Genomic DNA, 20,972 nt, shown 5'->3' with positions numbered 1-20,972 from the left:
TAGCGCTATCCGCTTTGTTGAATGATAGACAAGGATAGCAAAATACCATTGCCAATCAAACACTGCCATTATAACGTGGACCTCACTATAGTAATGATTGAAATGTGACTCAATTTGTATCTTCTAATTTTAATTCAATAACACAAAAATGACATGTCATTCATCACAGCAGGCGTTAACAAGTGGAAGCAAGTAGATGAATATGTAGATGATATCGATGTAAAGTTGGACAGATCCTAGGATGTATTCTTCTGGCGACATTTCCAGACGTTTTCCTCCCATTATCATCTGGGTATCATACATCAGATACTGCAACAAATACACAAATATGATTCAAATTCAAATACATTTTATTGAGCCAAAAACGATAAGTATAGGCCTACATGCCAATTCAAAACATCAAAATGAATGACAGAATAACAATGTAATATAATTAAAAAGTTGAGCAAATAACTATGGTAATAAAAACACATCTATCTATATAATTATATAAAATCGAAATGGCAGTCACTCACTGACTTATTACACCCCAGCTGAGCTTCTGTATTTAATTTGAACATTTTCTGTTCATTTTTGTTCTCGATAAATCTGAGAAAAAGCAAAAAAACGCTGGAAAAACGCTAATTTTGGGCGTATCTTTGACGCTATTGCAAATTCCTTCTAACATAACATTATTACACCCTAGCTTAGCTTCTGTACTAAATTTGAACATTTTCTGTTCATTTGTTCTCGATAAAGCTAAGAAAACGCTGGAAAAACGCAGATTTTGGGCGTATCTTTGGAAATATTTTATTAATGGTATTTTTCTTTTTCATTTTAAATTGTATTTTACTTTTTTCATTTACAACCATTTTTGTCATTGTAATTATGTTTTTGGGACAAATAAAGATTTGAAATCCGTTCTTAGTGCACCTCTAAAGGGCCAACTGAACATAGCCTACCTACCAAATTTGAACGTTTTTGGTCCGGTTAGTTCTGTGAGTGAGTGAGTCGGTCAGTCAGTGAGTGAGTGCCATTTCACTGTCATATATATATATATATATATATATATATATATATATATATATATATATATATATAGATTATAAAACAAGAATGAACAGCTAATTTTACATGAATAAACATATGTATCAGCTACCGCGTCTATAGAAAGCATTGACATGACAGAGGTTCGGCAACGTCGTTCTGCTATCTTTCTCCACTGCCATTATAACGTGGACCTCACCATAGTAAAATACGTGCAAACCATAATAATGGTGATGCCTTAAGGTGCGTACAGATATACGCACCGCGAACATGAGCAATTCACTTTTAATCAGCTGACTATATCTGTATTTTTACAGAAACGGTAAGATACAGATATAAAAAGCTTGGTATCAGCTGATTAAAAGTGAATTGCTCATGTTCGCACCTTAATGAATTAAATTTTCAAATACAATTGTACTGTGAGTGATATATCATGAATGTGTACTTACCGCTGTAAATAATGCTACCATGACTCCTGATAATACCAGTATTAGAAACTTCATTTTGAAGAAAACAATGAGAACCATTGCTACCATAGAGAATATGCTGACACCAAGGCCTATGAGGCACAGGATACCTCCACATCCAGTGATATCGACCTAAAACATTTACAATAATTCATTTGAAAACGAACTTTTTCATAGTTTAATCATTTTGAAGTTTGTCCACGTTCATAATAAATATAATTATTACAGTATATTACAATATAATTATACAGAGGATAACGGAATAAGTTAACAAAGTAGCCAGATGATTAACACAGACACAGAAATGTTGTTCAATATTGCTTCATATTTAAAGGTGAAATTGAGTTTCACAAGGATGAAATGAAAATCTTCTTAATTTCATCTTGACCAGAAAATGACCAGAGTATATTATTGTAAACTATCATCAGTTTACTGATATTCCATTATTAATGGTATTTTGCCTATTCTATCTATATCCTATTCTATTCTATTATACGGTATCCTGTATGGTATTGCCTATCATCTCGATTTTACTTGAAAACAGGAGATTCCTGAATAATTTTTTTGAAGTCCAGCATTGACAGGCGTTGTAATCTAATCTACTATTTAGTATAGCCTAATTTTCTCAATTAACAAAATATATTTATTTTTGTGTAGTTGAGAAGTTGATATTGTGGTAATTATTCACATTGAATGAAAAAGAATAAGAAATTGTCAAAAAACCACAGATTTATTGATACTTAGAAAGACCGGTTTCGGTTATTACACCATTGTCAATCTGATCCATTGTCTTATGAGAGATTGACAATGGTGTAATAACCGAAACCGGTCTTTCTAAATATCAATAAATCTGTGGTTTTTTGCCAATTTCTTAGTCTTTTCCATTTAAAATATATTTATGATGATATATCTTCCAAGTTACCATATTCTGATCATTGTTTACCATGTCAATCTGATCCATTGTCTTATCAGAGATTGACAATAGTGTAATAACCGAAACCGGTCTTTCTAAGTATCAATAAATCTGTGGTTTTTTGACAATTACTTAGTCTTTTTCATTCAAAATATATTTATGATGATATATCTTCCAAGTCACCATATATTTATTATGTATGATATCTATTCCTTCTCTTAAAGAATATGCATCATGTAAGAGGTAAGGGAGAAGAGCAGTTTAGGGCTGTTACTATCTCCCAATCATTACTATATAATTTGTAATTATTGTATTGGTAAATGAAATGAATGAATTAATATAATGGAATTAATATAAACTACTATTAATCAGGTGAGGTGAAACTCCTGTCGGGACGGATATTTATCATTTTCAGAGGAGAATTATCATTATTTTGGATAACATTGAATTTATGAAAAAAATAATCATCCAACAAATAATATTCTGTTGAATATAAAATGAACTAATTTCTGCTTTATTAATATAATTGACGAGCCCGGAAAGTGTGGAGTAGAAAAATTATGGTGGAAGAGATTAGTGGTAAAATAGAAAATAGTTTAGTTGTTTACATAATAAGCTCTATTTTTCTTTTCCGTTTATCACAGTTGATCTTACTCACTGCCGGCGCACAAGATGTTCTTTGCCGGTAGTGCCATATTGCAATTGAGAATATATCTATTCCATAAATTTGTATGCAATTATTAGGTACTTTTATGGCAATAAATTTATTTGAATTCGAAAAAGGAATCACTCACCGGACAGACGCATGCAATAATAGTGACAGTGATGCACACTGCACACGTGAGACCAGCGGTGATGAGAATTATTCTAGTTCCGTACTGGAGGGTAGCATAAGATGCTATAAATGACATTCCCACTGTCTGCAACATAGGGGAACTAATATAGAAATAATGATCACCTTTCAAGCGCCTTTTGTGGAAAAAGTAGAAAATATTTGAAGAAACGCAGTTTTATTTTATAAGCAGCCTGAAATCAATGTAGATGTGACAAAAATAAAACTGTTTTTTTCAATTATGAAGAAATTCCACGATATCAATTCATATTCAACAAATTTAACAACTTTTAAGAGCCTTTTGTAGAAAAAGTAGAAAATATTTGATTACTCTGTTGTATATCCATACTTTTTCACTGTTAAAATTAAACTTGAATTTTAAAAAACACTTTTGAAGTGAAAATGCACTTAGTTTTGTAGTGACGATCGTTTCGACCTGTTGGTCATCATCAGACTGTGGGAATTTACTCACATGACAAGGTTATGTGTGGTAAGGGATGAAGGTGGTGGAATAGGTTGTGTTGGGGGTTGGTGGATACTTAGTGAGGCGGTTCAATAGTCCACAGTTCAAAATTACCGCCTCACTAAGTATCCACCAACCCCTACCACAACCTATTCCACCACGAACGTCTCTTCAAAAGTAAGTGCATTTTCACTTCAAAAGTGTTTTTTAAAATTCAAGTTTAAAATATTTGAAGAAACGCAGTTTTATTTTATAAGCAGCCTGAGATTGAGGTAGATGTTGATATTGCTTTCCATGACGAAACACTATATAATAACTTTGTTGTGGTTCAGACACTGTGTTACGGTACTTGTAAATATTTGCAAAACACTTACTTTTCTTGGAGTATTGAGGAATGCATTTCACTCCTGAGGAGGAGCTGAGGAGCTGAGGCTGATGAAGCTCCTCCTCAGGATTGAATTGCATTCCTCAATACTCCAAGAAAAGTGAGTGTTTGCAAATTTCGTATTGTTCTAGTGTGTTGAGTCTCTGGCTTTTCTGAAGAATGTGTAGGATTTCAAATATCTGAACTTATTAAATGATCAACTTAACTTCAAATCAAATGTAATATTTTCCCACATTTTGGCCACACAGTCCAACCCATAAGAGCAAGCGCCCCTGGTGTCAGGCTGATGAAGCTCCTCTTCAGGAATGAAATGAATTCCTCAATACTCCAAGAAAAGTAAGTGTTTTGCAAATATTTACAAGTAACACAGTGTCAGAACTACAACAGACTTCATAGAAGCGTTTACCTCAGTAAATTAATGATAAGGTAAATTTCATACCATCCATAGAACTTTACAAGAAGGGAGTAGGCCTACCCCATAAGTCACAAGAAAAACAATAAGAGGATTTTCATTCAATTTATATTAATTATTATTATTAAACGAAAATCCATATTAAGTGATGTAATTCACCCCGAAGACTTCTGCTACTGCAAATATTGACAGATGGAAATTTCCATCTAGCTGTTTACCATGTTGTCAATATTTGCAGTAGCAGAATTCTTCGGGGTGAATTACAGCATTTAATTTGGATTTTCGTTTAATAATAATAATTAATTCATTAGCATTTGAATAATTGCAATATCTCAGTAATTTCCACCAATATATATTAATTAGGCAGATGATAATGAGAGATGAATGGACCCCTTAGGTGGGCTCCGAACCACTGTGAAGTGATTTTTCAACTCATGAATCACATTCAGAAAAGTTGGCTCAAGCGGTCACCCTTGAAGATTGTTACCTACTAAATGAAAATTATTGCTCAAACTAAAGATTTCTATCAATTACTTTGATGATTGATCATCAGTATGGAAAATTAGCCTTGAAAACTTTGATATAAATCTGATTGTATTACAGTAATAGTTTACCAGCAAAACAAGGAATATAAAGTTCATAGGAAAAGATCTTCGTACGCTTTCATAGCACACTAGAGCCAAATAGGAGAACAGGAATACACCCCTGAAAGAAGAAAAATAAATTTGTTACATAAAAATTTCTATTCTAATCATAGTAATTAGTGATAAATTTATTACCTTCTTTGAACATTTTAAAATTTATTAGAGCAGTGGGAGAATTGAAATATTATACACATATTTATTTATTTCATTCACAATCACAAATCATAATTGAAATATGATTGGGAGAAGGCAGCAGGCATAGCCCAAAACTGTATTCTCCCAAATTTTTACAAATAAAAGTTTCAAAAAAGAATGAGGTTAGATTTCACTTTTCATTTCAAAAAGTCCGATTTACACTTCAAAACTAATGACTAAACTAAAAATTGTTAATTTTGATATTTTAAAACTAATTAACAACAAAAAGATATTGACACCAAGATGGAAATTTGAAAGTATTTATGGTACAATAGTATAACACTGAACATTGTTTCATGAACAATACTCACTTAGTACTGTATATTGAACTTATTTTCAACTGAAAAAGTATACATTACACAAAATCCCAATTTTTAAAGAGTAATCCACTGGAACTCTACTGTTGGATGCTACACATAATTCCCTCGATGTTTCACATTCAAATTTAAATTTATTTCCACAAAGTAGGTACAAATATTTAACTATAAAACACAAATGCAATTCACCACAATCAAGTCAAAAATAGCATTCCTTACTAAAAAATAATAAATTGAACAATAATAGCATTAATACTTCTATTCCTAACTAGTAAGAGTTTTAATGCACAATCAAACTGAATGGATTGAGGATTATCATTACATTATTATTCAACACTTCAAAAATAGCATAAGCTTGATAAAATCTACTGGCATAATTAAGCACTTAATTATGTTTGCACTTATGCACTTTTATTCGCAATTATGCACTTATCTTATTTACAAATAAAACACAATTATCTCACTTAAGTGAGAACTTGTCCGCCATTAAAAGTAGCGCCCCAATACTAAGAGAGGAAAAAAATGAATGAAGAATAAAATATTTTTCAAAATATCATTTTGAACATGAAAATATTGAGGAATATACGGTATAGGTGAAGCTGTTACTACAGAGGAGATGAGGAGCAAGTAAATAATTTATTTTATTTGTAGACATGAAATTATAGCATTTGCAAATTATTTATATTGTTGGGAAATGTGTATGTTAGAAAAAAGTAGGTAATTCAAGATCCAAGAATTAAGCTACCTATAGCGAGGTCCACGTTATAATGGCAGTGTTTGATTGGCAATGGTATTGCTATCCTTGTCTATCATTCAACAAAGTGGATGTCGCTATCTCTTTCTCGCTTTGCTCTGTTGCCAGATCGGCTTTTAACAATGTGGAATTAATAATTAATTAACGAAATATTTCATCTTAATTATGAAATTATTTAAAAATATAATTAGTTGCTTAATAAAATATAATTGATTATTCTAAACGAGAATGAACAATTAATATTAAAACTGTATCAGCTACCGTCAAGAAGGTCAGGAGAACGTTGTTCTCCTGTCTTTCTCCACTGTCTTTATAACGTGGACCTCACTATAGCAATAAGAATGGCTGTAAGAAAAAAATCAAATTGCGAAAAATGTTTCTTAATTTGAAAATAGGATCTACTCACATGCCAACCCACATGACCCAAAGGTTGTCAAGTGCCCATTCCTGTACCTCATCGCTGCAAAAAATAAATTTTAAAATAGTTGATGTTCATTCATACAGAATTTTTGTCGACTAAAATTTGATTGACTGTAATTAATAGACTGCTCTGTTTCAAACTTCAACATAGAGAAAAATTATCAAATCAGATGAGCTTAACAACTAACTGAGAAGCCTATAAATAAGTTTCAAGCATACAATTGAAACTTATTCTTGGATACAGTTTTGAATTGGCTTAAAATATGATCTTGCTATGGAAAGTGGAATTTCGTTGTTGGAAAAATCAATAAATAAATAACAATAACTTTGGAAAGTCTCAGTAATTTTTCAAAATTGATTTTTGCTCCGTTTCGCTTGTATCTAAATTACCAAATCCTATAGGAACATATAATATAGGACAATAGAACTAAGAACAATATAATAAGAAATAGATAGATAGATAGACTTTATTTTTAAATTGTTAGGTACTATGCTTGTCGCCTATGCTGTTGACATGGCTACAATAGAATTTATAATTTTACAATCATTTTAAATGCTACATGACATGATTTCATTACATTCTCGTATTAACATTATCCCATTATAATGTGTGACATTGTATAATAATACTACATGATCATATAATAATATAGCGAAATAAAAAGGATGAATATATAATCCTATTATATTAAGCGAGCAATTTCTGTATATATATATATATATATATATATTTATATGGTTATGTGGTTATATGGGTATATATTTATGTTCAACGGATCTCGAAAACGGCTCTAACGATTTTTATGAAATTTGGAACATAGAAGGTTTATGATTTAACAATTCGATTGCACTAGGTCTCATCCTTGGAAAAACTCGCTGAACGACATAAAAAGGTTAATTTATCCTTGGCTGAAACAGCTGTGGATAGTAAAAAAGAGATTGAGCGAGTGATTTTTGTGAAAAATCAAAATATCGCATCCCCGAAATTCATGACTTATAGCCAGCTGTGAAATATAAGCACGATCATTTTAGAAAATTGTGTTCTGTTCACTGTTAGAGAATTCCGTTGTACAGTCTTATTAAATCACAAAGAAACTGGCACTTCACATCTATAGGTACGTACAGATTTACGCGCCGCGAACATGAGCAATTCATTTTAAACAACTGATGTCAAGCTTTTTATACCTATCTATATCTTATACCGTTTCTGTAAAAATACAGATATAGTCAGCTGATTAAAATTGAGTACCTAGCTCATGTTCGTGGCACGTATATCTGTACGCACCTTATCAAATCATATAACTCCACACCTGACCACTTGAAAGTACTCACTTGCACACAATTAAAAAAAATATTGAAAGCAGTGTTAATTGATGAATGTATGTACAACGTACATGACTATTTTAGAATAGATTGGAATCGTTTTATGTGATTCATGTGTTATTTTATTGTACTGATACTGACTGATCTTAGTGTTTTTTTTTTTTTTGACTTACTTGGTGTTAAAAAAATGACGAAGTCCATGTATTCATGTGAATATTTTATGACCAGTAAAATTCTATTCTATTCTATTATTTTTAAATAATATAAATAACGAGCGAAGCTCGGTGCCCCGATATTATAAAAAATATGATGTCATAAGGTATTTTGATATATAGGTGTCAGCAGGTGTCAATCAACGCTCCAATCCCCCAGCAAAACGAGCAAAAATAATTAAATCACTTTTTGCTTTTATAAAAAACGACAAGCAGTCAGATATTTTACAATAAATGAATTAATCACTCACTGTGACAACTCGTCACAGTGACAACGAGTTGTCACAGTGAGTGACTAATTCATTTATTGTAAAATATCTGACTGCTAGTCGTTTTTTATAAAAGCAAAAAGTGATTTAATAATAAGAAGATACTGACTACAGTGGTCCAATGAAGGCCATAAAATTATAATAATAATAATAATAATAAGCAGTTCGTGATGGAAAACAACATTGAACAAAAATTATTGTTACTGAATAAAAATTATTTCAAATCTCCAATAAAATAAATAGGAACAATCTTAGAACATACCCTTCCTAAAAGAGACAAAATCATGGAATTCTTGCTTTGTAATAATTCAATCCTGATAGGCAAACATTCTTACCTAAATGTAAACAGGGCAATCATTGCAGTTGTGAATAGCAGTTGCAGAGAAAGTACAGAATAGACATTTCTGACAAAATCCCTCCTCACGTCTTCATCGGAGAAAGCCTCATACGTTTCTTCATCATAGAATCCATCTTGTCGAGCCATGCGATAGGGTCCGATATTTTGATTCTGAATGAAAAATTATCCATGCTTATAATTTTTTACAACGGAAATTTATGAAAATTGATTGTGAGACAAGTGACTGATGAACTACAGTTACTGTATAAAGAGTTAGAATGTATAAACAGTTACTGTTCACTTCACTATACTATCACAGACGATAGATATCAAAAGAAGATATCCCACGGTACTGGGTGTTTATGTTCTAAATTTCTCTGTTAAGCCAGGGGCGCCATTTAGGGGGGGGGGGGCAGGGGGGCCTTTTCCATTATTAATTTTAAGAAATCTGTTTCAGTGTAGTCCTACTTTAGGGCCTCTCTGTAGACCTATCTATATCTCTAATAAATATTTCATGATTCAAAACTAATAATGTATATGTTTGTATTGATACTTCAACCACATTTGTATAAAATTGGAAAAAAGAAGCATATAATAACATCTTTGAATGTAACATTCATGGCGAAAAACCCAGGACCCTCTATCCTCTATTCCTTCCTCCCCCCTCATACCTCTTGGTTCCCCCCCTAGCAGTTTGGTGAAATGGCGCCACTGCTGTTAACTCTAGTCCTTTTAATGAGGATGACGCTGGTAGTCTCTCATTCTGTGCCTTTCTTACACTCTCACAAGGGCAAAATAGTAATAATAGATAGTAATATAATAGACAGTAATCGGCTTGAAATTTGGAACATAAACAACCTAAACCATGGAATATATCTTCTTATTCTATCTTATCTCTACTGTACTATACTATGTATTTCATGAGTCACATTATTTGTGAAACTGATGTTTTGTCATCATGAATAGCCCATATTTGATTGTAAACAAGCATTTTAATGTTGTTTACTATTCATGTACCATACATTTTGTGAAACTGATGTTTTGTCATCATGAATAGCCCATATTTGATTGTAAACAAGCATTTTAATGTTATTTACTATTCATGTACCATACATTTTGATAACATCGCTTTTTGGGGTGTTATTTTATAAGTTGTTCTGGAATCGGATTGTCAATATTGTCTCTGATACATAAGGGCCAAGCCACACGAGGCGTTTTTCAGATGAGTTGGCAGGGCAGAAAGCTCTCCGATTGACTGATAGGGTTGGCGTTCGGGAATCAGCTGATAATCAGCCAATGAAGAGCTTCCTGCCTACAGGCTGGTCTACAAAAAGCTTCATGTGACTTGGCCCTAACATTATAGATTTGAATAACAATAATAATAGAAATTGCGTTGCTGCGAAACTTTACCATTTAATTTATAGGTATATACTTTTATAATATTATGCAATATATTTTCAATTATTTATAGAATAAATTATTCATCTTAACAAATAAATGATATGCTGACTTACTGGCTGATAGCCTTGTTGGGGGTAACCACCCTGAGGATAGGGACCATAACCTCCTTGTGGATATCCTTGTCCGTATCCTCCCCCGGGATAGCCTCCTCCTTGTGGATATCCTCCTCCGCCATAACCTCCTCCTTGTGGATATCCTCCTTGTGGTGGATATCCACCTCCTTGTGGATATCTCCCTCCTTGTGGATATCCTCCTGGTGGTGGGTCCCCCCTCCTTGTGGATAGCCTCCAGGATATCCTTGTTGAGGTTCAGATGCTTTCAGTATACCATCTGATGGTGTATTAACATCAGGCTTCTTTTCAAATTGAGTCTCTTTCCCTGCAATGTCAGTATTCGGCACTTTTACAGGAGAGTAAGGAGGGAGAATATGATCTTCTTCTCCTTTCAAATCTTTAGAGGGATTGTTCAGAAGATCTCCCAGGGACCCTCCTACACTCCGCTCATTGTCACCCTTTCCTTTTGGAGATATCTGAAAATTTAAAAATATGATAACAAATTCACACTACTTGTGAAGTTTGATAGCTAATGAATAAGTTTGTAATTCCCTCATATTTAAACTTTTGAAGTACTGTATTGGAATAAATGAATATTTATCATCAATCTATTTATGAAGTTCATTAAAAACCTCACACTAAAGTAACTTGTAGTATTTAGTACCGTATTTAATCACTTTAGTATTTTTAGTCTCGCTTCAGAGGATCGATCTTCGTACTGTATTGGAATAAATGAATATTTATCATCAATCTATTTATGAAGTTCATTAAAACCTCACACTAAAATAATTTGTATATCCGATTAGCATAATCTTGGGACAGAAATTGATTTTAAAATATGATTTGCACTCACGTTTGAAGGTTTATCTCCACATGCATTCTGTCCAGCGGATTCATCAAGCATATTGATTGAAACATGATCATCTTCAACATTTATTGCTATGGAACAATTGTTTGTATCACAGTTAGCCATCTGTTGAATATAATTTTAAATTTATTCAAGTATATTGTAGTTATAGTCATGTAGGCCTATGTAATATTACATATGCTGTAGTTTTTGTTAAAAGCTTATTATTGTTTTCGGTAGGTACTTCATTCAATTATGAAAATTATACGGTGATGATAGGTACTTCTTGTTCAGATTTCGATAAATTTATCTTGAAGACAAAAACTTTTTTACCTCATCATCATAGTGCATAGATAAGAGACCCTTTCAACGAATTATAATGAATTAGAAAATATATTTTCAAAGCGAAAACTGGTCCAAGAGTAATGAAAAGAAAATAAACTTATGTGCTACTTACGGTATGGTATCTTTGTTACTGATCAAATAACTTGGACCTTATGAACTATTATTTTAAATAATATCTATAGTGAGGTCCATGTTATAATGACAGTATTTGATCAACTTTGGTTTTGGTATCCTTGTCAATCATTCGACAAAGCCGGTGGTACTATCCTTTTCTAGGTTCACAACGATGCCAATTATGTTTTTGACAGTGTAAAAATATAATTAATTGATGCAGAGAATCGGCATCGCTATTCTTCTATCTTCATCCACTGTCATTATAACGTGGACCTCACTATAGTCAAAGCTATTATAACCATTAATTTTAAAATAAATATTAAGGATTTCTGTACTGACTACTGACAGATTCTTGTGACTATAAACTAGTAATAACCAGTACCAGTAAACCATGATTCCTTTTTAATACCCTACACATTCATTATGCTTTTTTCTTGTATTTCTTTTTGAAAAGATCGCGCCAACTAAATTTTTAGTCTTGCTTCTGAGGATCGAACTTCGTACATCGACTTATATGGAACAGAAATCGATATTACGATATATCGAAAATCAAAAACTAAAACTTCAACCTAACTAACTACCTGAAAGGTTATGTTTGCAATATTTGGATTAATAATTTTCTGATTTAGATTTAATATTATTTCTGTCTTCAATTCATAATGCTTGTTACTGCATAACATTTTAATCAGTTGTAAGTACCAAATATTATATCATTCATTGTTATGAGTTCAGATTTTGTTTTAGTTTCAAAGAAAAAGAAATCTCGTAGAAAAGATGGCACTACTAGTTTATTAAGGTAACGTATTAATCATTTTGTTTGCAATGATTTGACTGTTGCCACAATATAATTAAGTTTTAATTGCTTTCTATAGTTCATAATAATTTGACCAAATACTGTTATGTCCGCATTATTCCTAACCCCTGAGATAGAGGTCGGAAGATTCAGGTCTTCTCTGATTGCCTATAGGACATTTTTACAGCTTTCAAATTCAAATAACAGCTTTTCATACAATTTTTTAGCTTGGCGGTTCGGATAAAGTTGTTCTATTATATGTTAACCCATCATAAAATAGGCATGACAATAGAGGATCCCCTATCAACGCTTATGAAAACTTATCAACTTATAGCCTAAAACATAATGAAAAATAAAGTACGCCAACGTTACGTTTGCTTTCAAGGTTTAACTTGTTTTGAAGACATTTATCCTTTGTAAAAGTCTACATTTTAATATTACCTATAAATTAAAAATGTAAATAAAAATATTTATTAAGAACAGGCTTACCTTTTGATCTTCATTAGAGATTAGATTTAACGATATTTATTGTTAATTCTCATTTTTTATAGGTTTCATATATTTATTTTCATTCACAGAAATTAAAAACATTTCAGCTGATTGTACCCTATATTACTAACTTACCGGTACTTTGATGATGCCACACGTGATTCAATGTTTATATTTTTGCCGCACAATCGATAAATTTCCAAAACCATAACATAAAATTTTGTATTTTTAAAAATGCAACACACATTGAATAAATTATTCGAATAAAATTTAAACCTTCAATACGTTTTTCTTCAGTGATACAATAAAGCACCAAAGCATCTTTATTCATTCAATTGGTATTGGAAATAAGTACATATTACAAAATATAATTAACGATCAGGAGCCTCAAAGGTAAATGTTGTATAGTGTAGTTTTAGAAGTACGTAGAGACCATGCATAGCAAGACATGCATGGCCCTTACAAGACATGACATTTAGGCCCTTAGTGGTAGATGAACGGAGAGAGTACAGACAGCAATTGACTTGCAGCCAGCCAGTAATTTTTATTACGTTACTTTTCGTCAAATTCCTTTCACAAATAATCGGTCTAAAATGAAATCAATTTTAACTTACTTGATACTTGAGGTCGTTGCCTAGGAGGCAGTGTCTGAATGTTTTGATTACAGTAAAAGAACCTGCATGGTTTGTCCTGTGGAGGTGCTTGACTCCCAAAATGTGTTTTCTCATACAAATCCTGCAGTGATTGGGTGGCTTCACTAAGAGTTTATTTTCCACCAAGGTATAGAACCAAGAGTTCATTTTTTCTTAAATTTTCCTATGAAGGCTGTTAAAAAATTGTATTGCCTATAATGGGAAGCTTCCCATTATACTTCCCTGCCAGTCGGATTTGGGGCACCTACAGTCTAGTGACATGTCTCAAATTGTGGCTGTGTATATCACACCTTTTTCGAATCCTAACTTCTCTTATATACACCAGCACTATACAGATTGACTGTATACTGTGAGTGTCCTGGAATCACTAAATAGTGGCCTGCAGTGATCCCTAAAGCTGAAAAATGTCACTATTCTCTGAGCCTTCTTTTGCAGTAGCAGCACATCGGGAACAGCTGATGCGTGACCCCTTAGGAGCAGACCATAAATAATGTTGCTGTGAAACAGTGAATAATAGGCCATAAATGTGACTTAATGAAAAGCCGCCACCATCACCAACACCTTTTTTTCTCTAGTACTCATTCCACAAGCTGCCTTCAACCAATATTCTAGTGGATTGTGGCAGAAATATTGCTCGCACATCCGCACTATTACCATCAAACAAAACTGTTTCGGATGATTTTCCACTTTTCTAAAATATTTCAATGAGTTGAAACACCAATAGTTTATGTAAAAACACTCTATATTATGTTAATGATAAACCCAAATATTGATTTAGTCTTCTAATTCCTCTTTATATACATCAGCGAGCACAATACATACATTATTGACTGTGCACTGTGAGTATCCCGAGATCCCTAATAGTGGTCCCTAAATAGTGGTCTGCAGAGATCCCTGAAGCTGGAGTCAGTGTCATTGCACCCTAACTCGGCAGTGTCTTGAGCTATGTAGCTCTATGACTGCTCAGCGTAATAACAGTGCTGAAGTTGAGGGTTCCTGATATAAGACCTTTAATAGAACTTGACAATTTTATTTTTTTTACCATATTTATTATTATTTTTTCCATAATTAAAATGTTTTAATTTTTCATTCCAATGTAATTCTGATTTTTCTTTTTCTAATTCAATGCTAATTTAATAATTTCTGATATTCTAATTCTAATTTAATTATCATTCTATTTTCAATTTTTTTTGCCAAGTCTACTTTTTTGGGAGAAGTGGAAATGGAGAAGGGTTCTCTTCTAGGGAATTTAGTAGTGAAGCTGGAAAGTGACCACAGTAATTGACCACAGCTGGAAATAAAATTCCCACAGTAATGTGTTATTTATCAGCGTTTGATGGTAACAAGTTTTAAAATTTCTACCATGCTAATAGCTAATGAATAACGTAACATTTTCGCACAATCTTATTCAATTTTTCAAATGTGAAACATTCTTTTATTTTTATAAGAATAAAAATTATTGAATTTCTAACCATCTTGCATTAGTTTGCCAGTTTAATTGTATTTCTTAATAAAAATAAGAACTTAGATACAATGAATTAAATTTTACTCTTACTCTGTGATATGATTCGAATTCTGAGACCCTGTTGCACAAAAGTCTGTTAAATTTTAATCATGATTGAATGCCACGAGAACAAATCACAGATTGCTTTATTAAAAGGAGTCTTCTCTGATTGGTTCTCGTAGCATCCAATCACGGCTAAAACTTGACAGACTTATGTGCAACAGAGTCTTGCAGTACTTATGCAGTTTTTATAGAATTGGTTTCTGTTCGCAGGAGAATCTCTTCGATCTGCGAAGAAGTCGGCAGTTCGAGCTATTGTGACAATCTAGTTCAAGTTCTCCACGAAATTCTCTCTCAACAAAAACTTGACTCCTTCCAGGACATCTTGTGCTACGGCCTGGGAAGTGTTGAAAACTTCGCAAACTCAAAATACCAGTTCGGACTTCTAGTCAGCTTGAAAGAACACTTCAACACCAAAGTCCAAATCTACGATCCTAACTTCAGAGCAGACGATTTGACGTTGTTTGAACATTACGATTTCGAAGTGATTGAGGAGAACGAGTTTGGTAAGAGATCAATCGATAGTGCAACCCTAGTTTACCTTCCGCATTGTCCGCACGAATTGTTGAACAATTTTCTGTGGAAAAATTGGGACATCACTAGTTTGAGAAAGTGTGTGATATTTGGTAACAGTATAGGACATTTCATTGATAACACGCCGGTAAAAACGAAAGAAACATTCAAGTATATCTGTAGGGTGCAGTGTTTGGTTAAGGAAGTTTCTCTTGAAAATCAATTTAAATTCTCCGACGTTTTCAACGACTTATCGGTGCATTGCATCAGTGAGGAAAACGCCACCGATGAACTAGAGTGCAATTTTTTCGATTTTGACGAAGAGCCAAACTACGATACCCTACCAGTAGAGTACAGGAAAACTCTGAGCTAACACGATGAGTGCCCTAACTAAGAAAAGCGTTCTTTTGGGCTTGAGAGGTTTGATTTCAGAGTTGAGAAAGTGCAGTCCAACAGGTAATATGAAGGAGTCGCTTGTTATGACGTACATCTTCGAGCAATACCGTAACTTTAAGGTGACGGATGAACAGCTGTGTAAGGCTCAACAGGAGATGAACTTCTTGGCACAGTCTTATCATTGCTATTTGAGGAGTCTGAGAGAGTATGAAGAGCTGCACAGTCAATATTTGAGTAAGGGTGAACGCACAGTCAAGCAAACGGCTGACTTGGTTGGCTTCAAACTTCCACATGATGCTAAGTAAATGTTGGAAATGTGCATTTCAGTAGTCGATATTGTACCTGATCTGTACAGTCTTTAGTTATTTTCAATGATTAAATCTTGTAATGCTCAGTTGATTGGGATATAGTTACGCTTTACAAATTTATTCTATTATTGAATAAGAAATAGTGTCATAAAATATTTGTATCGATTCAAATTTACTGCAGTTGAAACTTGAGTTATCTTTCAATTAAAATGAAAAAGGTTGTAATATTTGTTTTGTTCTTGAATTTTGTTTTCTCCTCTAAATGTCCGGCAGGTAGTTTTTTGCTCCCCTTCATGTTGACCTGCCATCGTTACCTAGATTGTAACGATATTAAAAGCATTCGAATTGTCAAAGAGTTGAATTCCGGCTTTGTAAAAACCGTTTACTTGGCCAAATGGAAGCATTACAATGTAGTTCTTATGAAACCCAATCGGTTCGGTTTTGACGACGACTTTAAAACCGGATTATCAATGTTGAAACTTATGAACCCGAACGACCGAGTCACTCAGCTCATAGGTTACTGCGAGGAGCGAAATATCATACTAACAGAGTACCATATGAATGGAGATGCTAGGAACGTGTTGGCTCTAATGGAGAAAAACAGTTCTGTTGATACAATCGAGAACCGGTTGAAGTTGTGTATCAATTACGCCGAGTTGTTACAGATGTTGCACAGTGGTCCATACGGCACTAGAGTGGCCTGTGACTCGAATACTTTACAAAAGTTGCTCAGTCAGTTTCTAGTCACATCCGACCTGAAATTGATAGTGAATGACGTGGATGCCCTGCCACAAGTTCAACCGAACTCCTCAATTGTGTGCGGATCTCGGCGGCTGGCTGGAGATTTTGTTGCTCCTGAACAAAAATCAACGTCGGTGATTGGCTACAATGAGAAAACGGACATCTGGAAAGCTGCCTCTGTGTGCCAGTATTTCATTGAAGGCCATAAGGACTCGCAGATAGTTTTGTACAGCATCTACGAGATGCATAAACAGTGCAAGAACAGGGATCCCAACCTGCGTCCCTCGGCTGACGAACTGGTCGACGGCTACAAGCGTGTCTTGTACGATCTCATTGCGTCAAGATCTGAATTGTAAACTCAAAAGGTTGTTGAGATATAACTGCTCTGAAGGTAAAGATCTAAATTGTGAATTGTGCAGTACAGTCGCTTTCTGTAGTTTCATCCTTTTTTCTGAATAACCCTTTGTAAATAAAAAGGTGTTTCAAAAGTTTCTAAATTTCAATGTTCTCTTTTGTATTTCATTTATAACTCAGTATGTGAAGACAGTTGCTATAGTTACGAGTATTTTAGTAGACAATACTATAGTTGCTATAGTATTTGCCACGTTATAATGACAGTGGAGGAATATAGGAGAACAGTGTTGCCGATTCTCTGCCTTCTCACTGCCTTCTATAGAAGATAGCTGACAACGCTTTATATTATGTAATATCAACTGTTCATTCTAGTTCAAAAAAAGAATTTTTTGAACTAGTCAAGAGAATATACAGTATTTTTCAATGAATAAATAATACATTTTCATATCCAAGATAAAATATTTTGTTTATTGTATTTCTTCATTGTTAAAAGACGATCTAGTAACGTTGCAGAGCTACGAAGAAAAGGATAGACATCCTTTAGAAGATAGCTGATACCGGTTTATCTTATACAGAGTGTCCCATGAAAGGTGTGACAGCCGAAGACCATGGGTTCTACATTGAATTTGCAACAAAAAATGACCGGTAATATTTTCTTATATCGACCTTAGTTTTCGAGATATATCGATTTTTCGATATTTTTGAAAAACGTTAATGACTAGAAAACTATCAGTCAAAATCTAATTCGGTTGGAAAGAGGAAGAAATTTCCAATAAGATTCATATAATTTGTTGCTTTGTTTGACGTTTTTGAACTTTTTATGAGCGTTCAAAGTTGAAAAAAGTACATTCGTCGAGTTCAAAGCCAAATTTCAAACAGTTTGAACGCTCATAAAAAAGTTCCAAAACGTCAAACAAATGAACAAATTATATGAATCTTATTGGAAATTTTTTCCTCTTTCCAACCGAATTAGATTTTGAATTATAGTTTTCTAGTTATTAACGTTTTTCAAAAATATCAGTGTAGTATGGCCTTTTTACTGTAGTTACTACTTTAAAGTTTAACCTTTGCTTTGAGCTTTGATCTGAAAACATTGTTTTATTTACCACTGTTATGTCTCATCTTTAATTTTTTCATTTTTTTCCTCCCTTGTCATGAATTATGTTGATACAAAAATCATACTGGTGATTCTTCCTCACATTTTTTCGAAGTTTGAACTACATTTCATAATATAAGTATATTTAAAGAGAGGAAATGCTACAATCAATCAATAAAATTGATGATGGTGATTGAATGTCGGTGTGTGTAGGCTTTTTTCTCCTTCTTATATCCCGATGAAAAGTAATGATCGGGAAAATGTTTTCCTGAGAAAACTTTTTCATTTTGATAGCTTGATATTATACAAATCGAAAAACTTTAAAAAATATCACCAGTAGAAAGTTTATTTTTAGCCTTTGCACAGCCTACATTCAATTTCAATCTTTAATTTTTTAGTAGAATTTTTCATATAGCCTAAGTACGAATACTAGAGAAGAAAAATTAACATTATCGCCTACATAAGTGAATGGATTACTAGGAGTCAGGCCAAATCCACTATGAAGCAATTAAAATTGAATGTGTTATGGAAAGTTATAGAAATTTTCCAAACTTGGACAATATTCCTGATGACATTCACATTGGAAAATATGAATCTATTCCTTAATACTAGTAGTTCTGTGAACAGTAGACCTTGCGCAGTTATAAACCACAGCCTCCTCTTATACTGTCCATCAGAGTAAATCCTGTTTGTATGTGGTGTCGGCGAGATATCGGTGAGAAAACGGCTAATGGCTGTTGGGGTTGGTGTATAAAAAATGCTAACATCAAAAGCTAATCTCCTTCAAGACATTACTGGCAACAGGTCAGCCCGAGTTGAAAGCAGAGATATGTCGAGAGAAAATAATTGATCGAGCGAAGTGAGGTCTAAGATTCAAGTCGACGGTTTGGCATTTCTCTTAATGTTTATATGTTGCGCATTCACGGCGAAACGCGGAAATCGATTTTCATGAAATTTGACAGGTATGTTCCTTTTTTAATTGCGCGTCGACGTATATACAAGGTTTTTGGAAATTTTGCTTTTCAAGGATAATATAAAAGGAAAAAGTAGCCTCCTTCATACGCCAATATTAGAGTAAAAATCGGACTATAGAATATTATTCATCATAAATCAGCTGACAAGTGATTACACGAAAGGTGTAAGAGCCGAAGACCATTGATTCTACATTGGATTTGCAACAAAATGACCAATAATATTTTCTTATATCGACCTTAGTTTTCGAGATATATCGATTTTCCGATATTTTTGAAAAACGTTAATAACTAAAGTGCGAGATAAATTACTTTTAACACGGCTCTTTCTCAAAGACGGAGAGGTCCGATGCTCTATCCTCCACTAATCACTCCACTACCTAGCAGCATTCTCCTTCTTTTGTATCTGAGTGAGAGAGCTTAGTAACGCGACGCGGCACACTCCCCTCCATTTATTGCTGGCAATGTTCCAAGTAGTGTACTGGTCAGCAGGTATATTGGTTTGTGTATGTTACAGAGATGTTTTCATCACAAGAACATGAAGCAAAATGACATGGCGCATCCAATTGTGCGCAGGAAGTCCGTCTGTGTCTACGCTACAAACTGTGGAGGGAGAAATTGGTTTCTCCTCTTCATGTTAAAAGTAATTTATCTCGCACTTTAGAAAACTATCAGTCAAAATCCAATTCCAATGACATGGTTAGAAAGAGGAAGAAATTTCCAATAAGATTCATATAATTTGTTCCTTTGTTTGACGCTTTTGAACTTTTTATGAGCGTTCAATGTTGGAAAAAGTACATTCGTTGAGTTCAAAGCCAAATTTCAAACAGTTGAACGCTCATAAAAAGTTCAAAAACGTCAAACAAATGAACAATTATATGAATCTTATTGGAAATTTTTTCCTCTTTTCAACCATGTCCTTGGATTAGATTTTGACTTATAGTTTTCTAGTTATTAAAGTTTTTCAAAAATATCGGAAAATCTATATATCTTGAAACCAAGGTTGATAAAGAAAATTTAACTAGACATATTTTTTGTTGCCAATGTCATGTCGATTCTATGGTCTTCAGCTGTTACACCTTCATGGGACACTCTGTATAATATTAACTCAATATATTATGTATATCAAGTCAATAAATCAATAATTATATTTTATTCGCTAAGAAAATATATTTTTTAATCATTTAATGATAAAATTTAGATTAAATATTTGGTTAATTAATCATAAATCGACATTGTTGAAAAGAGATCTGGTATTTTTTTCAATCCATGAGATTTAGAGGAAAATATTCTGCATGGTATTGT

At 33.2% G+C, this 20,972-nt stretch overlaps 4 protein-coding genes across 5 annotated transcripts; 3 read left to right on the top strand and 1 right to left on the bottom strand.

Annotated features, from left to right (window-relative positions):
• Positions 1-103: 103 nt before the first annotated feature.
• LOC111056329 (protein lifeguard 2) lies at positions 104-13,187 on the bottom strand. Its single transcript, XM_039426523.1, has 9 exons — positions 13,072-13,187; positions 11,337-11,456; positions 10,484-10,959; positions 8,968-9,140; positions 6,815-6,868; positions 5,113-5,203; positions 3,201-3,326; positions 1,476-1,625; positions 104-309 (listed from the first exon to the last, which is right to left on the bottom strand). The coding sequence occupies exons 4-9, from the start codon at positions 9,114-9,116 to the stop codon at positions 157-159; spliced, it is 723 nt and encodes a 240-aa protein (XP_039282457.1). The 5' UTR covers positions 9,117-9,140; positions 10,484-10,959; positions 11,337-11,456; positions 13,072-13,187; the 3' UTR covers positions 104-156.
• LOC120350971 (protein O-mannose kinase-like) lies at positions 12,329-17,746 on the top strand. 2 transcript variants are annotated; one of them, XM_039426522.1, is made up of 2 exons: positions 12,329-12,480; positions 15,502-17,746. In XM_039426522.1, exon 2 carries the CDS (start codon positions 16,715-16,717, stop codon positions 17,600-17,602), a length of 888 nt encoding a protein of 295 aa, XP_039282456.1. In that variant the 5' UTR covers positions 12,329-12,480; positions 15,502-16,714; the 3' UTR covers positions 17,603-17,746. The 2 variants fall into 2 exon arrangements, with proteins under 2 accessions (XP_039282456.1, XP_039282455.1); XM_039426521.1 differs by having other exon boundaries at positions 12,337-12,585.
• On the top strand, positions 13,984-16,174 carry LOC120351107 (SRR1-like protein). Its single transcript, XM_039427113.1, has 2 exons — positions 13,984-14,003; positions 15,502-16,174. The coding sequence occupies exons 1-2, from the start codon at positions 13,984-13,986 to the stop codon at positions 16,172-16,174; spliced, it is 693 nt and encodes a 230-aa protein (XP_039283047.1).
• Positions 16,179-16,502, top strand: LOC120351106 (protein FMC1 homolog). The gene has a single exon (XM_039427112.1). The coding sequence runs from the start codon at positions 16,179-16,181 to the stop codon at positions 16,500-16,502; it is 324 nt and encodes a 107-aa protein (XP_039283046.1).
• Positions 17,747-20,972: the final 3,226 nt, after the last annotated feature.

Source organism: Nilaparvata lugens, chromosome 4 (genome assembly GCF_014356525.2).
Source record: "Nilaparvata lugens isolate BPH chromosome 4, ASM1435652v1, whole genome shotgun sequence".
NCBI lineage: Eukaryota > Metazoa > Arthropoda > Insecta > Hemiptera > Delphacidae > Nilaparvata > Nilaparvata lugens.
The sequence above is the reverse complement of the archived record's forward strand: the minus strand, read 5'-3'. Positions and strand labels throughout refer to the sequence as shown.

What these genes read in the sequence shown, in the direction of transcription:
- LOC111056329 (XM_039426523.1), bottom strand. Translation starts at nt 9,116, where the DNA reads ATGGCTCGACAAGATGGATTCTATGATGAAGAAACGTATGAGGCTTTC. An exon ending in TTATATTCCTTGTTTTGCTG is followed by an intron (nt 3,327 to 5,112) that starts GTAAACTATTAC and finishes CCTATGTTGCAG; the next exon opens with ACAGTGGGAATGTCATTTAT. An exon ending in TGGTAGCATTATTTACAGCG is followed by an intron (nt 310 to 1,475) that starts GTAAGTACACAT and finishes TATTTGTTGCAG; the next exon opens with TATCTGATGTATGATACCCA.
- LOC120351107 (XM_039427113.1), top strand. Translation starts at nt 13,984, where the DNA reads ATGTCTCAAATTGTGGCTGT. An exon ending in ATGTCTCAAATTGTGGCTGT is followed by an intron (nt 14,004 to 15,501) that starts GTATATCACACC and finishes TTCTGTTCGCAG; the next exon opens with GAGAATCTCTTCGATCTGCG.
- LOC120351106 (XM_039427112.1), top strand. Translation starts at nt 16,179, where the DNA reads ATGAGTGCCCTAACTAAGAAAAGCGTTCTTTTGGGCTTGAGAGGTTTG.
- LOC120350971 (XM_039426522.1), top strand. Translation starts at nt 16,715, where the DNA reads ATGAAAAAGGTTGTAATATTTGTTTTGTTCTTGAATTTTGTTTTCTCC.